The 15,956-nt window shown below is 39.6% G+C and overlaps 1 protein-coding gene across 1 annotated transcript in view; it reads left to right on the top strand.

Moving 5' to 3' along the window:
- ARNT2 (aryl hydrocarbon receptor nuclear translocator 2) overlaps nucleotides 1-4,006 on the top strand; it is a 265,547-nt gene extending 261,541 nt beyond the window's left edge. Inside the window, exons 18-19 of the mRNA XM_027851908.1 lie at nucleotides 1,235-1,371; nucleotides 3,425-4,006. Coding sequence (XP_027707709.1) covers nucleotides 1,235-1,371; nucleotides 3,425-3,523 — 236 coding nt within the window. The 3' untranslated portion in view covers nucleotides 3,524-4,006. The remainder of the gene's footprint in view (nucleotides 1-1,234; nucleotides 1,372-3,424) is intronic.
- Nucleotides 4,007-15,956: the final 11,950 nt, after the last annotated feature.

The raw sequence follows: 15,956 nt of genomic DNA, 5'->3' as shown, positions 1-15,956 counted from the left end.
TCTCCATCAGGTATTCTTTAAAAAATAATACAAGAGCTGATTTACCTTGAATCAGCAGATTTGCTTTCAAATGACCTTAAAAGGTTCACTTGCTCCTTATAATTTGTAAGCATGACCTTGTGGTCTGTGTAATGGCAAAATTTCTCCCCTATATTCCAACAAATCAGTGCTGGATCAGATAAATGCTATATTTATTTATGCCTCATTTGCTACCAAAAAGATCTGAGACTGTTTAGAAAAAAAATATTGAATTGAATAAAAATATTAAGAATTTTTTAAAAAAGGATTATCCAAGAGGATCATAGGAAGTAAGTTAAGATGTTATGAGGCATTACATTAGAGAAAAAGGTATTTCCTATATTTGGATATCAAATTTGTCTCTAAACTTCCTGGAAGCTAAGGCAGAAAGGGAAAAGCAGGTTACATCATTCTCACTGATGGACAAGAGAAACTCATTACAAAGCCATTTACAAAAACAAACTCTCCTGGGACCAAGCTCAAGGATAAATTTACTGAGTGGGTCTTTGTAGAGGGGACATTGCATAACATAGTAGATAGTTCCATCCACTATGAGAAACAAAGAAATGCTACTGGAATTGATTTTGCTCATATTAACTCTCTTTAAAAAGGTATAGGGAAATTGTTACCTTGGCAGGACAGACTTACCTATGAAGTAACAGCTGATTCAGGAGACAGTGTGGTCTGTGGTTCATTTTGTTTCTCAGTCATAGCCCAAAAATCCAGCTCTGGTCGAGGATACTTACAACTCTGGGGATATCTGGGGATCCAGTTTGAAAGTGACTTTTTCACGACTAATGATAAATACATTGCCACAAACAGTACTAATGAACATGCCTGTTAGGTGTCACAGCAAATGATCAATGGGCAACCAAGATTGAAGTCATTCTATTAGACTGATAGGTGGTCTCCAGAGCAGGAATATAACAGGGCACTGGGAGGAAGCATTGCCTTATCTCATCACACGAACATGAATGCATAGAGGGTTTCTCTTTCTCCCCAGCCCATCTGCCACCTGAGTGCTCAATTTCATCATCTTTTTTTTTTTTATACCAGAGAGAAAGAGATCTCCTTTATGTGGCAAGTATATAAGCTGAATTCTAGGTGAACTATTTTTTTCAGATTTGTCAGAGACACTAGAGCTGAAGTAGTTCTTAGAGATCTCAGATCTTTAGTATCCATTTTAAAGAAACTGTCCTGCATCGGAATCTTTCAGCTGAAAGTGGACAAAGTAGCGGGCAGTTTCAAGGGAGGCCTTCAGAGGTCTGGTCGCAGTGGCAAAACCAGCATCATAATCAGCAGAGCAGTGACCAACATTCACATCAGCAGCCCAATCAGACTGAAGTATTCCAGGTAAATAGAGTACCTTCTCATAGGTACCGAATACTTTTATCTGCTTCCTATTACCTTTTTCCCTGCCGCAGCATTCAAGTTTTTCCTTGTCCTGGTACAAGACCATAGCTCTGCCCTTTGATTAAAAGGGAATTGGAGGGGGAGGGGAGAGTTCTAGAATTCCGAAGGTAGAGGAAACAAATCTCCAGCTATTTTTGTACTTAACATGAATTCATTAAACATTGCTATAACAGAATAAACCTTTAAACCTATTCAGTGTCAAAAGAGGAAATGCATCTAGTTTCTATGAGTTTCATGAGGGTAAGGGTGGTATCTTATCTAAACTTCATATGTCCCCAGCACCCTGAACGTGGTAGATCCTTAATAAATATTTGTTATGACTGAGAATATGTTCAGAATCTCAGAAGTTACCAATATGACAAAGTAAAATTCTTACATGTGAAAATAAATGTCAATTATACCCCATGTACAGTAATCTACAATCTTGCGTGACTTCTGCAGGCTTCTTCGAGCTTTAATCACCTCCAGCAGCTAGGACCCGTCCACCCTGGGAGGAGCTCACATTTCTTCTCTCTTCACTAGAGATGAAGACTTCTAGCCCCACCCAGTCTTTTGCTTTTTTTCTAATCACGTTAATCATACTGCAGTCTGATTAGTTTGTCACTGAGTCATCTTTTCCATGGGATGTTTTACTCTCTGCTATGATGTTGGCTGCCCCATCACTTGTGCCCAAGGTGGACTTGACCTGGCTTTCTGGATGTTGTCTCACCATCTTGCAGTATAACCCAGCTAAATGGTGATCTCTCCTTTCTTATTCCAATGAATCTGCTTACAAAAACAACAACAACCAAAAAAAACAAAAAACAAAAAAACAAAACAAAAAAAAAGCAACTCCAGAAGGTTCAAGCAGGTAAGATGAACTTTGTGTCTTTTCCTAAGCAGTACAAATAGCACTCATCCCTACCCTGCCATCCCTAATATTAGGACCAAGCCTTTTCATTACCCATTTCATCTCTTAGTCTCCTTTTTGGCATGGTCTGGCCTTAGCTGGATAATATACCCTGTCCTCATCAATACCATCTACAGCAGTAAAAATGAAAAAAATCCTTTGAGTTGGGGCATCCTACCTATCCAGATCTCTTATTCTCGCTCCTTTTTTAATCTTTTATAGACTGTGGTGAAATGATTTGCATACTGATGAGGCCATGGGTTTACAGAACTGTATCCCTTCCTCTGTCAGCTACTCAGGTTACCTTTTCCATTATCAGCTATGCTACTCAGTGTCCCTACAGATGAATGTTTATGGCTACAGTTGCTTTTACTATCATGAAAAGGCAGCAGTTTCATCTTACATGTACAGAGTATCCAGCTATCATATCAGGTCTTTTGTGAGCATTTCCTTAGCTATCAAAGGGGGTGATCCATTGTGCTTCCAAGGTAATTCCTTACCCTCCTCCAATGGATCTCGAAGCACTTGACCAACATTAAATCTTACCACAGCCCTGTGAAGAATATACATGTTTCTGTCCCCATTTTCTACATGGGTAAACTGAGGCACAGAGAAGTTAACTGATTTATTTGAAACTAAATACAATAAAGCTGGAAGCAGAATTTGCCCAGTGTAATCATTATTTTTCACATAAATAAAACATAGATTGTATCCTATAATCTTCTCCTAGCCCTTTCCACTTTACATGTCTGTTGCTTTGTGAGGGTCCACAATATACAATATACACAGACTACCTTGAATTTTGTGCCTTCCTCTCAACTTAAAATTGAACCTGTTCTTGTAGACTAGTTGTATATATCTATCCATAGTGATGCTCTTAAATGAAAAGTGTTTCCACTTTTCCACTCTGGAAGGAGAATCCATAGCAATCCATAGAAAACCATAGTCTGATCTGAATTTTTCAGAGGTTTGTGGAGCAATTCCAGGTTGTGCCACTTAGAAAAATGAACCTGAGCATATCTGGCAGGCTGGCCTCCTGGGATCTGCCCAGTTCTTTACCAAGTAACCCAGCTTTCTCCTTGGCTTTTTTCCCTTCTCCTGCAGGACATGCTACCGATGCCAGGAGACCCAACCCAGGGAACAGGCAATTATAATATTGAAGACTTTGCTGATTTAGGCATGTTCCCACCATTTTCTGAGTAACATTCAAGAGGAAAAACAATAAAAAGAAGAAGAAATCTCCCTCTACCCAGCACCATTCTGTGAAACCATCTCCATTGTGCTTGGGGCCTGGCTTTGTCAATGTTTTGCCACCATATGACCCACCAAGAAAAAGATCTAATTTCTTGTATTCCAGTAGAAATTCCCTCATCTTAGTGTTCACGTGTAATCTTCATCACTAGTGCCTGGGCTTCTCGATGGCTATCAGATATGGTACTCTGGGGAGTGATAGAAATATTTTTTTTTAATTTCATCTTATTTTATTTTGCCTCAGAAGTGAGTTTTGAAGGGTTCTTCACATTGGAATGTGAGCCACCTCTGAATAGATACTTTGGGTATTTTTTAAAAAACAATCAGTGATAAATTTAGTCAACACCCAAGGGAGAGGTCAGGTAACACCCAGTGCTAAGACCTACTACCAGGACAGTAAAAACCATGTTAACATACTGCTTTCTAAACTTCTGTTCAGCAAGGGGGGTGGGGGTGGGAAAGAGCAGAGATTCAGTTTCTTTTTGCTATCTGCCATGCTGTTTTAGCTCATTTTAAAGATGAGAAGCAAAAGCCGTTAACATGGGCCAGATGAAGCCCAAGAGCCTTTTCCTTTGCCTAGCTCAAAACAACTAAATCTGAATGTGTATACATCTTAGTGCCATTTGTATATTTTGTGCTGTGTGAAGTGAATTTCCTGTTCTGGTAGATTCATTTTTACCTTGTGTCTGTCATGTGAGACCAAAGTGGGGAGGGGGGGGAAGGGAGGTGGGTTGGGGGGAAGGGAATGGGAAAGAAGACAGTCCACTGGGAAACATAGCCGTGGTGGTGGATTCTGCATTCCCTGAGCTCAGAAATGTTCGTGCAAATTGATAATTCACATTCAGTGGGATAGAAACTACATTATTGCATATTCCTATGTTCCTGGTTTTTCACTGATCGTATGACCAAGACTAAGATTTCAGTGGTAACCAACTAGAAATCTCCACTAAAGTTACCTCAGAAAGAAACTTCTAGAGTTTGATCGTCTGACATAGGATAAGGAATTTTCTTTTTCGTATCAGTTATCCCATTTCCTAACATAAGTGACAACTGTAAGCCACTTGGGATTCTCATAACTCTGTCGGATCCTAATTTGTCCACAGTGAGAATTTTTGCTATTTCTCATGTTTATAGTTTATAGTAAGAGAATTTCTTGCCTCTATCTATCAATAGGATTCCCAAAGGAATATCTCTGTGCTGAGCACAGACAGCTCCTTTCTGTAAACTAGAAAGCACTGAGTGATGTCACTGATACTGCATCAATCAAAAGGCCTTCCTGAAAATACGATCGTTAGAGCTTGGGTTGTCAGGGTCATTGGGGACCCTTTCAATGAACATTTCAAGAGAAGTGAATGGTACTTTAAGCTGTGAACTTGACCATGATTCTCTGGTCTGATGTTACCATTTTCCATACAAATCCACTCTAAATACTCAAGCTTTAAGAATAAGGATTATCAATCCTAAGAGGAAAGTGTCTCCATCAGTTTTTATCACAAAGATGGCCTTGAGAGTCAGCTCATCAAGTTGAAATGAATTCTTGTTACTCAAAATGATTTAGCCTCTGCTGCCTCACCCCTGGAAGGGATTTTTCTCATTCTCCAAGCCACAGTATTCCTGTAAAATTGCTCCATTTTTCATCATCAAATTATGCACTATATGTAATTAATATCTGGAGCAATAGAAAATCACTTACAAGTGATTGTCTCCCCTACTTTTAAGCTTTTTTTTTTCCTTCAGGATTGTTTTTATTAATAGAGATTTTGGTTTTTGCCTTTTGACATAAGAAAGGAATCAAATTATTTCAGCATTTCACATTCTAGTTATTGAGGCATATCTAATCCCCATTCCCATTTGCATTCCCGATGTGGAAGAATGAAAGAAATATATTAATTCATCAAATGGTGAAGACAAAAAGGTTACCATCTGATAGAAAAAACAACACTTAGTTAAGTCTTATGCAGAAATATATGTGTTCTCTTTGAAGTCTCTGAAGACTGAATGAACCAATGATTGTTTAATGAGTCAGTCAAGAAATAGCCTGTGCTTTCCTTCCCCATCCATTCTGGTGAACATAAAAAATTCATGCAGTTCTAGGGCTGTCTGGAAGCAGAGTGGGCTGAGCTCACAGGTTAGAAGCAAGGTGGGGACGTTTTAGGATCCTCCCATGCATTGTGTTATAGAACACTGAGACCTTGTCACTTACAACTCTAAATCATCTGCTCCTATGCTTAACCTTGGGGTTGGGGCTTCTATATCCAGAAATGATGGAAGCCTTCAGCCCCTAAGATCTCATACAAATGATGATCTGTGGAAAATGTTTTGCAAAATACTTTCATACCATTAGCAGCCTGGAGTTCCCAGTTCACATTCTGAAAATTCATACTGGTTCTATGTTTTTATATGTATATGCATACATATATAAACAAAGAGAAAGGAGAAAGATGCATGTGACACACATATAGTGAGATTTATAACTTAATGCATCTAATTACTTCTTTCACACACAATCTGACATCAGGGATCATATACTTCTGGAAGAAAAGCAATTCAAATTACTTCCCCAGAACTTCCTGAATGTCTTACATTCTGACAGAGCCAGAATATCCTGAAATAGCTTCTGCTTGCCTGCACCTGCCCTTTTTCACCCCTGGCAGTTTCAAATATGTAACTAGCCATTGTCATAATACCTTTCAAATAAGGCCTAGGAACCTTTAGATCAAAATGCTGAGGATCTCTAATAAAATGAGAAATGAAATAAAACCAAATTGCATTGATGGGTTTTAACATGAAAGGCAAAACAGGTTTATGTTAAAATGTAATCAGTAAACCAGTAAAAGTCTCTTGAGCTGCCTTCTGTGTGCCTAGCACTGTAGGAGAATCTGTAGGAGAATATAGAATAAGTATCAGACAGGGACCTGCCTTCAGGGAGCTTCCACTTCTCCCTGTCTTACAAAGGTTTTCATTCAGTGTTTAGCCAATTTAACTATTCTTAGAGGCAGAAGACCAGAATTGCAAAAGTAATTGAAATCTAGAAGTAATCAAAGAATCCCATAGGTCCAACACTCTTCCATCAAAGCATTTTGTGAGGATGAGTAACAAGTCCTATAACATCCCTCCCAGATCTTTGGCTCTATGATATGGAGTTAAATAGACTACACCAAAATATATTATTTTCCATTTTTTTCCTACCCACTTACAGAGTAAGGAAAAGCCTAAAAAGCAATTTTTTTTCAAGAGGAAAAGCAAAGAACCTAGATAACTCCCAAGCTAGATAATTAGCTCAGCATGAGTTGAGTATGGGAAAATTATTTTCTGTAATCCCACTCTTATCTCTGGCAGTAGAGGAGAATAGAAATAAGAATCAATGTCCCAGCACACAAAGGAAAAGTACTTACTCCACCATGGTGTCTGATCATTTAGTTTTGAATAGGAAAAAAATCAGTTATTTATCTTTTCCATGGAGTGTTATATATTTGAAGCAGGGATTTCCTCAGGCTCTGTCCCCCAATGTCTGCCAACCTATGTTCAATGTCAAATAGGTGTGTAGGGGGCAGAGACCACCTCTGTGCCTGAGCAGTGGAGTTGATGCTGGATTTGGTAAAGTGAGTGACCTCTTCTAGTCTTCCTATATAGCACACAGCATTTTTTTTTCCCTTCCCCTATTCTGTAAACTTGATAGATTCCATTTTCTCCTTGTCTTCTCCTACTTTCCTACTTTGTCTTGAATGCTAAATCTTGAATGGCTTTCTTTGAGATAGACAGACTCAGAAGGGGTAGTTTTTGGGTGGCAGCCTACCTCCTGAGAATCAGCAAGAACATTTGATAGGGACCTCTATAGAGGCCACGTTCACCTCCTGCTGACAATGGAGAGAGCTTGGGAACTATGATTTTGTTGTTGAGTCATTTCAGTCATGTCTGACTCTTTGTGACCCCATTTGGGGTTTTCTTGGCAAAGAGACTGGAGTGGTTTGCCATTTCCTTCTCCAGCTCATTTTGTAGGTGAGAAAACTGAGGCAAACAGGGTTATATGACTTGCCCAGAGTCATACAACTAGTAAATGTCTGAGGCTGGATTTGAACTCAGAAAAATGAGTCCTTCTGACTCCAGGCTTGGCATCCTTTCTGCTGTGCTACCTATGGGACTATGATCACTTCATCAATAAAGGCTGTTTCATGTAAGCACTGGCTTTTAAGCCTGGTTCTATGTTCTATAGGTTACCAAGGACTGAAAATGCAGCCTCAGTCTCCACTTTGTTTATGCATTTATAGTATCTGGAACTGTAAGGAACCTTAGAAGTTACCTGGTCCAAACATTGTATTTTATAGATAAGGAAACTGAGGCTCAGAGAAATTAAGTGATTTGCCCAAAGTCAGACAGAGAGTAAGTGGTGGAGCCAGGATGCAACTCAAGGTTCTTTAACCCTAACATCAGCACCCTTGTGGAGTTATCTGTGGCATTTCAGTTGTCTAGGTTGCTTTCTTCAGGAATTGCTATTGACAATGGGCTGGCAGTGTTAAAAGCCCATGAAATTTACATTTGGGAGCTTGGGTTTTCCTGATGAATTAGTTGTTATCAAGTTGTAAGAGAAAAACAAGGATACAACTTTGCATATTGCCCTGCTCCCAGTCACCAAAGGGGATCACATTGAAGAATGCTTATCCAGCAGTAAAGGAGAGTGAGTTCGTTTATTTTTCATTCAGTATCTCATGCCAGAAGGAAAGGCTAGTGGAAAATGTGCAGAGCCAATGACTACTTTCTACTTGTGGCAAAGGCACTTTGCAACAATTACAGTGTTTTCCATGAAATGAGTATGAACCAGTAACTTAATACGTTGGCTTTGCCAAGTTACAATGTCAAATAGGTGTGTAGGGGGCAGAGACCACTTTTAATTTTCCCAGGTAATGATTTTGTTAGAGACAAGGATCATATCTGCTGATGTGGCCTGATGAGCAAAGGAAATGACATGCCTTACCAAAGCCATGGCTTCCCATACCCCAGAATTAAGCTTGCATGGGTAATATGCCTATCACTACCACTACCACCCTCCTTTCCTGAAAGTCCATCCTGAAACTCTACATACATTTTGCAGTCCTGCCTTTGTCAGCAGTTGTTTTGGGGGCACAGTGCCACATGGTATGGGATTTACCCAATTGCTCTAACATATATTTTTATACATAAGTGTACGCTTTTGGAAAGTAAAGACTGCCCCTGAATTATAAATGCCTTATCAGTGTCATGCTGCCTTTGCAATGGTTGAGCTCGGGTTGATTTCCAAGGATTTGGGTGAATCTCATTTTCTAAGTCATCAATTTAAGGTTTCATTGACTGCATGGACATGGGACATCTCTATATTCCTTTTTTTTTGAAAAACAAAAATCAAGAAGCCCCAGACTGACTTCGGGGGACAAGTAAAGCACTTAATTAGTTCTCTGGTTAAATTCTTCATATGGATGTGAATTGTGCTGTGGATGAAATGTACTTTGTACTTCTTGAATGTTCTATATTTATGACTAACAGTTATAAAGTCATTTGTGTAAATGTATAACTAATAACTGACTTTTTAAAGTTCATTACAATAAAAAAAAATCATCAGCTGTGATTATTTGAGTGACCCTTATTTTGAAATTGGCCAATACTTATTCCATCTTCATTATGGTTAAGGACATATCTTCCAGGGATTATATTATGCTACAGTTAACCCTTTCAGGTGGCTAATATCCAGAGGAGAGCATCACATTCACACATCCTGGGCACAATACTAATGTTCACCTGGAACTATAAAATATTGGAGAAGAAAGTTACATAAGGTCATCTAGTTCAAACCATCCCACTCATGGAGGAATCCCTTCTATAATCTTCCTGAGAGATGGCCATCTTTCTAGCCTCTGTTCAAAATCCTCCACGGAAAGGAAAGTCATTACGTTACAAGACAGTCTATTCCATTGTTAGACATCTCCATCTTAGAAAGTTCCTGATGCTGAGCTGAAATCTGCTTCTCTATAGCTTCTACATATTTTGGTTCTCCCTTTGAGACCAATTTATTAAAACCATTGTATTTTTAAAGTCAACCTAAGTTAACATTTTAGTGTGCCAAAACACACGTACTAAGGACTAACAACTTAGGAAGACCTGAGTTCAAATACAGCCTCATTGTGTGACCTTGGCAAATCACTTAATTTGTTTGCCTCAGTTTCCTCAACTGTAAAATGGGGCTGAAAATAGCACCTGCGTCTCAGGACTGTCACGAGGAGCAAATGAAATAATATTTGTAAAGCACTTGGCACAGTGCTTTGCACATAGTAGGTATTTAATAAATGCTCATTTCTTTCCTATTTGTTTTTATTTAATTTGGCTACACATTGTACATATTAAAAGATCGAGTGATTCAATCAATCAACAAATTTATTAAGCATCTTCTACATGTGCTGTGCTAGACATTATGGGAGATTGCAAAGATTAATAAAATCAACTCCTTGACCTCAGAGTCAGTCTAGTTGGGGAGACAAAACATATGGGAAGAGTTAAATAACAATATAAGATTTAATTAATAATTCATTGCACCAGTAGGAGATGCCCATAGATTGCATATGCTTAAATACCAAATGAATGATGGAGATAGTACATGTTGAAATGGCTCAGCGGAAAAGGTCATTCTAAACTGGAATGTCTTCATGAATTTATTGAGATATGATCAGGGTTTTAATAGATGGGCAGAACATATATAGGGTGTTGCAAAGTCTACTCCCATTTAGAAAAGCACTAAGACTTTTGGAATACCCTATGGAGACAGAGAGAGAGAGAGAGAGAGAGGAGAAGGAGTGTGGCGTTCCAAGCAGAGAGAATGATGACCCAAAGTGGGGATAAAGAAAAGTATATCAATAATTCAGGGAACACTGAATAAATAATTTGGGCTATAGCAAAAGTTTTATATAGGGAATTCTATCACTAACCAGCTTAGTAGGCTCAATACAAGTCACCTTTTTGAGGTTCGGTTTCCTAATTTGTAAAATGAGAGAATATATAACAGTAGATAGTACTTTATCAGGGTGGGGAACCTTTGGCCTCAGCATCCTCAAAACCACATGTGGCCCTCTAAAGTCCTCAAGTGCAGCCCTTTGAATCTGAATTCAGTCAAAGGGCTGCACTTGAGGATCTAGAGGGCCACATGTGGCCTCAAGGACTCAGGTTCCCCACCCCTAATTTTTTTGGGGGGGGGTGAGGCAATTGGGGTTAAGTGACTTGCCTAGGGTCACACAGCTAGTGAGTGTTATGTGTATGAGGTCAAATTTGAACTCAGGTCTTCCTGACTCCAGAGCTGGTGCTCTATCCACTGTGTCACCTAGCTGCCCCGCTCTCATTCTTAAAAGAAAGACTTAGAAGGGTTGTGTACCTTCTATATCACCACCTGGGTAAGTAGATTTTCAAGCTGACAGGGACTTCAGGAGCCGTGTATCCCAACCCCCTCTTTATATATAAAGAAACAGACCTAAAGAAATGAAATGATTTGTCCTAGCAATAAATAGCAAAGCTTTGACTAAAATGCTGGTCATTTGACTCCAAATCCATTATCTCACCATAGAATATCTGAAATGCTAACATTCCTTGAGTCTAAGAGATGAATAGTGCAAGGTAAAGTTCCAAAGTTTCTCTGAATGAATGAATGAATGAATGAATGAATGAATGAATGAAAACCCATTTATTAATTTCTCACTTGGTACAAAGTTCTGGGAATGCAAATCAAAAAGTAAGATGGTCTTTCTCCAGGCTAGAGACTGGACTGAGGCTTTTTGAGGAAAGGAGTCACATGGCAAAAGCAATCTTTCGGGGAGATTTTTTTCTTTAATTCTAGTTCTGTATTTCATCAGTGTAGGGACCCATTTGTGTGGAAGCCTCTTCCACCAATGCATTTTGATCCCTTGTCTATAATTTCTGGTCTTAAGAGAGTTGTCTGGGTCACTGAGGGGTTAGGTGATTTGCCCAGGGTCACAGAACCAGTCTATGAACCCAAGTTTTCATGATTCTCTCTATCCACCATGCCTGATGCTTCTGTTTAGGAAGCTACTTTCACCCAACTGAGGTGAACAGATTATAAAAGGAAGAAATTGAAGGTTCAAAGATCAGATGAAAAACCATTGCAATAATCTTAAAAATAGAGAAATGAGGGCCTGAAATAGGATGGTAGTACAAAAGGGAGGAGGCAGATTACAAGGATATTGGGAAGTAAGATTCAACAAGAGTTGGTTGAAGTAGGATATGATGAATCATTCAGTCATTAAACATTTATTAAGCACCTACTATATGCCAGGCACTGTGTTAAGTGCTTTACAAATATCTCATTTGATCCTCACAACTCTGGGAGGTAGATGCTGTTATGATCTCCATTTTACAGATAAGAAAACTGAGCCAGACAGAAGTTAAGTGATTTGCCTGGAGTCATTTTTTCCTCCAGCTCCTTTTACAGGTGAGGAGACTGAGACAAACAGGGTTAAGTGACTTGCCCAGGGGCACAAAGCTAGTAAGTGTCTGAGGCCAGATTTGAACTCAGGCCTTCCTGACTCCAGACCTGGAATTCCTTCCATTAGGCCACCTAGTCACCAACGTTGTTTGAAAGAATAGTGTCAAGGAACACAAGGGTGAACTGAATATTGTCAGCGTTGCAGCCTAAGAAGACTTCAAATGAATCATTGCTCAGGCCTCTCCTGTGCTAAGCATATGATTTGGTGCATCTGTATTTACAAACAAAATATATAGGCTATTATTATTCCCAAGAACAAACAAGTGCAAATCCTTAGGAAATTAAACTTTCTAAGAGGTACAAAAAGAATGTTTTTAAAATATATTATGTGATAAGTATGCTTTCCAGAGGGCAGCTAGGTGGCACAGTGAATAGAGGGCCAGGCCTGGAGTCAGAAAGACTCATTTTCCTATGGTAAAATCTGGCCTCAGACACTCACTATCTGGGTGACCCTGGGCAAGTCACTTAACTCTGTTTGCCTCAGTTTCCTCATCTGTAAAATAGCTGGAGAAGGAAATGGCAAGCCATTTCCTTGGCAATCCAGTACCTCTGCCAAAAGGACAAACAAACAAACCAAATGGGGTCATAAAGAGTCAAACATGACTGAAATGCCTGAACAACAAAATATTTTCCAGAAAAATGTTTGGTGCTGGATGACTAGTCCACAGCTGCTACTGTTGATAAGAGAACTACATTTATCACTGGAGGCTGACAGTGGGGGATCTAAGTTTCACGTGACATCTGTGAGTCACAAAATGCGTCATGCTTGAGATTATAGCGAAGGAAGATGGATGGTGATCATCTCTCAAACTCTGGAACTGTATCTGTTAAGCAATGGCTTCAAACAAGGAAAAATGTCCTGCCTCCCTTCTTACTTTAGATGGAAAACAAGACTTTGTTTCCTGAGTCTCGTTTTCCCATTTCATATTCACACAGGGCACACCAAGATGGTGGCATTTCCAATGGCTATCATGTAAGATACATGATGAAAAGACATTTCGTTAGTGCTAATCTCTCATGGAAGCCATGTAGTGGAATATAACATTTCAAGCTGAAAATGAAGGCATATTTACCTTTACAATAATTTGGATCATTAAACCCAGAGAAAAGAAAACTCAGGAGGAACGAATTAACAATATTCAAATAGATAAAGGTGGATGTTACTGGCTGCTCTCCATCTTCATTAAGATGAAAAGAAGTTGACTCAAATAACTTAACGACAGAAGTTTTCTCCTAGTAAGGTCTGTTAAACATAAAGATCTTCTGTGTGATAGAAAAAGTGCTAGGAATTCGATTTTACAATCTTGTTTCAGCTCCTCATATACCAGCACGTCCCCAAAAGGAGGTTATTTAACCTCTCTCAACCTTAGTTTCTTTATCTGGTAAATGGGGATTATTTCTACCTTATCATAAGGTTGTTAATTATTTCACATAAGAAATTTGAAAGTATTTTGTAAATCAATCAATTAGCAAGAATTTATTAAGCACCTCCTATCTACCAGGTACCATTCTAGGTGCTAGAGATAGAAGGACAATATTAAAACAGTCCTGCCTTCGATAAACTTATATTTTATCATAAGAAAACATTTACAAATACAGAATATTATGGATAGGAGGTAATTTGAAAGGGAGGGAAGACTTCATGTAGATGATGCTACTTGAGGTAAGTACTGAAGGAAATTAAGGGCTCCAAGAGGCTGAGGTGATTCCATGAGGATGAGTCATAGAGCAGCTAGGTGGTACAGTTAAAAGAGCACTGGGTGGGGGGGGGCAGCTAGGTGGCACAGTGGATAGAACACTGGCTCTGGAATCAGGAGGACCTGAGTTCAAAATCCAGCCTTAGACACATAACACTCACTAGCTGTGTGACTCTGGGCAAGTCACTTAATCCCAATTGCCTCAGCAAAAAAAAAAAAAGAGCACTGGGCTTGGGAACAGGAAGACTCATCTTCATGAGTTCAAATCCAGCTTCAGACACTTGCTAGCTATGTAACTCTGGGCAAGTCACTTAACCCTATTTGCCTCAATTTCCTCATCTAGAAAATGAGCTGAAGAAGGAAATGGCAGATCACTCCAGTATCTTTGCCAAGAAAACCCCAAAATGGGGTCCTAGAGAGTAGGACATGACTGAAACAACTACCACCACAACAAAAGAGTCTGAGATGAGGCACCAGGAATGTGCCAGTGCAAAGGTGCAGAGATGGGAGATAGGGACGCCATTGTGACTATACCACAGAGTGGCTTAAGGGTGGTAGTGTATAATAAGGCTGGAAAGGTGAGGTGATGGCAGGTTTTAAGGAGATCTGAACACCAAACAGAGGAGATCATATTTAATCCTAGAAGTAACTGGAAGCCACTGGAGTTTATTGAATAGGGCAATAATAGACAGACGTGAGCTTTAGGAAAAATCACTTTGGCAGCTGTATGAGGAGACTGTGTTTGGCATTTTGGAGGAGTGAGGAGACACTAGAGTAGGTAGGTCCAACTAAGAGGCTATGCAATATTCCAGGTGAGAAGAGATGAGAGCCTGAAATAACTTAATGACTGTGTGAGTTGAGAGATGATGTATGCAAGAGATTGTGTGGCGGTAGAGAGGACAAGATTTGACTACTGAATGGTTATGAGGGATGAATGATTGAAGAGCCACAGATGTCACCAAGGTTGGAAACCTTGATGGCTGAAAAAACGGTGGTGCATAGTACCCTGCTAAACATTATAGACAGGTGAGTGACGATTATTATTTGCATTGTGATGATACAGATCTGGTTGCACTCCCTAGGGGCAAGAAGAACCTGATGGCTTGCAGAGGTACCTTCAAAGCTTAGAAATGTGTGTTTCACTGTAGCACTAACAAATCAAGTCCCAAAGGCTTTTAGCAGCCCTTGTTGTGCAATGTGATCAGAAAACACGGGGTCATTTAGTTTTAGTTACTTTATATTTAGTTTATATCTGCCTGCTTCTTCAGGCTTCTTCTCTGTTGTTGTTCAGTCATGTTGAACTTTTCATGACCCCATTTGGGGTTTTCTTGGTGAAGATACAGAGTTGTTTGCAGACGAGAAAAGTGAGGCAAACAGGGTTAAGTGACTTGCTCAGGGTCACACAGCTGGTACATGTCTGAAGTTGGATTTGAACTCAGGAAGATGAGTCTTCCTGACTCAAGGCCCAGCACTCTATCCACTGTGCCACCTAGCTGCCCTACAATGCAATATGGCAAGCATTTATTAAGTATTTATTTTGTACAAATGCTGTGCTAAGTAGGGGAACAGATGGAGGAAACAAAATTTAAATGAGACACCATCTGTGCCCTCAAGGAGATTATAGTCTGGTAGAAGGATAAGACACCGACAAAAATAGCTGTAAGGCATAATTTGGGTTAATTAGATACAAAAGAAAAACAGGGTTGTATGAAGCCTGAGGCTCAGGGGTTAGTTATGGGGGGGGGCAGAGGACAATGGTTCAGGGAAGGCTTTAGGGAAAAAGTAGCATCTGAGTTTGAAAGGATAAATAGGACACGCAACTAGAGGGAGGGCATTCCAGGGACAAGGAATAGCCAAATGTGTAGTTTGAATAGCATGTCACTTTGTATTATACCATTTCAAGGGTGTCCTTCCTTTCTCCCAAAGAGAAAAAACCTCACTCCCCAAGCCCCACTGCTACAACTAACATTTTTTTAGAGGTCTCTTAACTTAAGGTTTTGCACCATATTAAAATCCATATACTTCTGGGAAGGCAAACATATTAAATTATCAAAGCCTTCCTACTTCTCCTTCTGCCTCCCCTCTCCCCTCCCCTTAAGAGTAATCTCTCTCTTCTTTAATCTGAGAGATTTTGTATGTGGGACTTCAGCTGGGTTTTTCCTGTCTCCGAGGC

This window comes from Vombatus ursinus, unplaced genomic scaffold (assembly GCF_900497805.2).
Source record: "Vombatus ursinus unplaced genomic scaffold, bare-nosed wombat genome assembly UNPS02009205.1, whole genome shotgun sequence".
Taxonomy (NCBI): Eukaryota; Metazoa; Chordata; class Mammalia; order Diprotodontia; family Vombatidae; genus Vombatus; species Vombatus ursinus.
The sequence above is the reverse complement of the archived record's forward strand: the minus strand, read 5'-3'. Positions and strand labels throughout refer to the sequence as shown.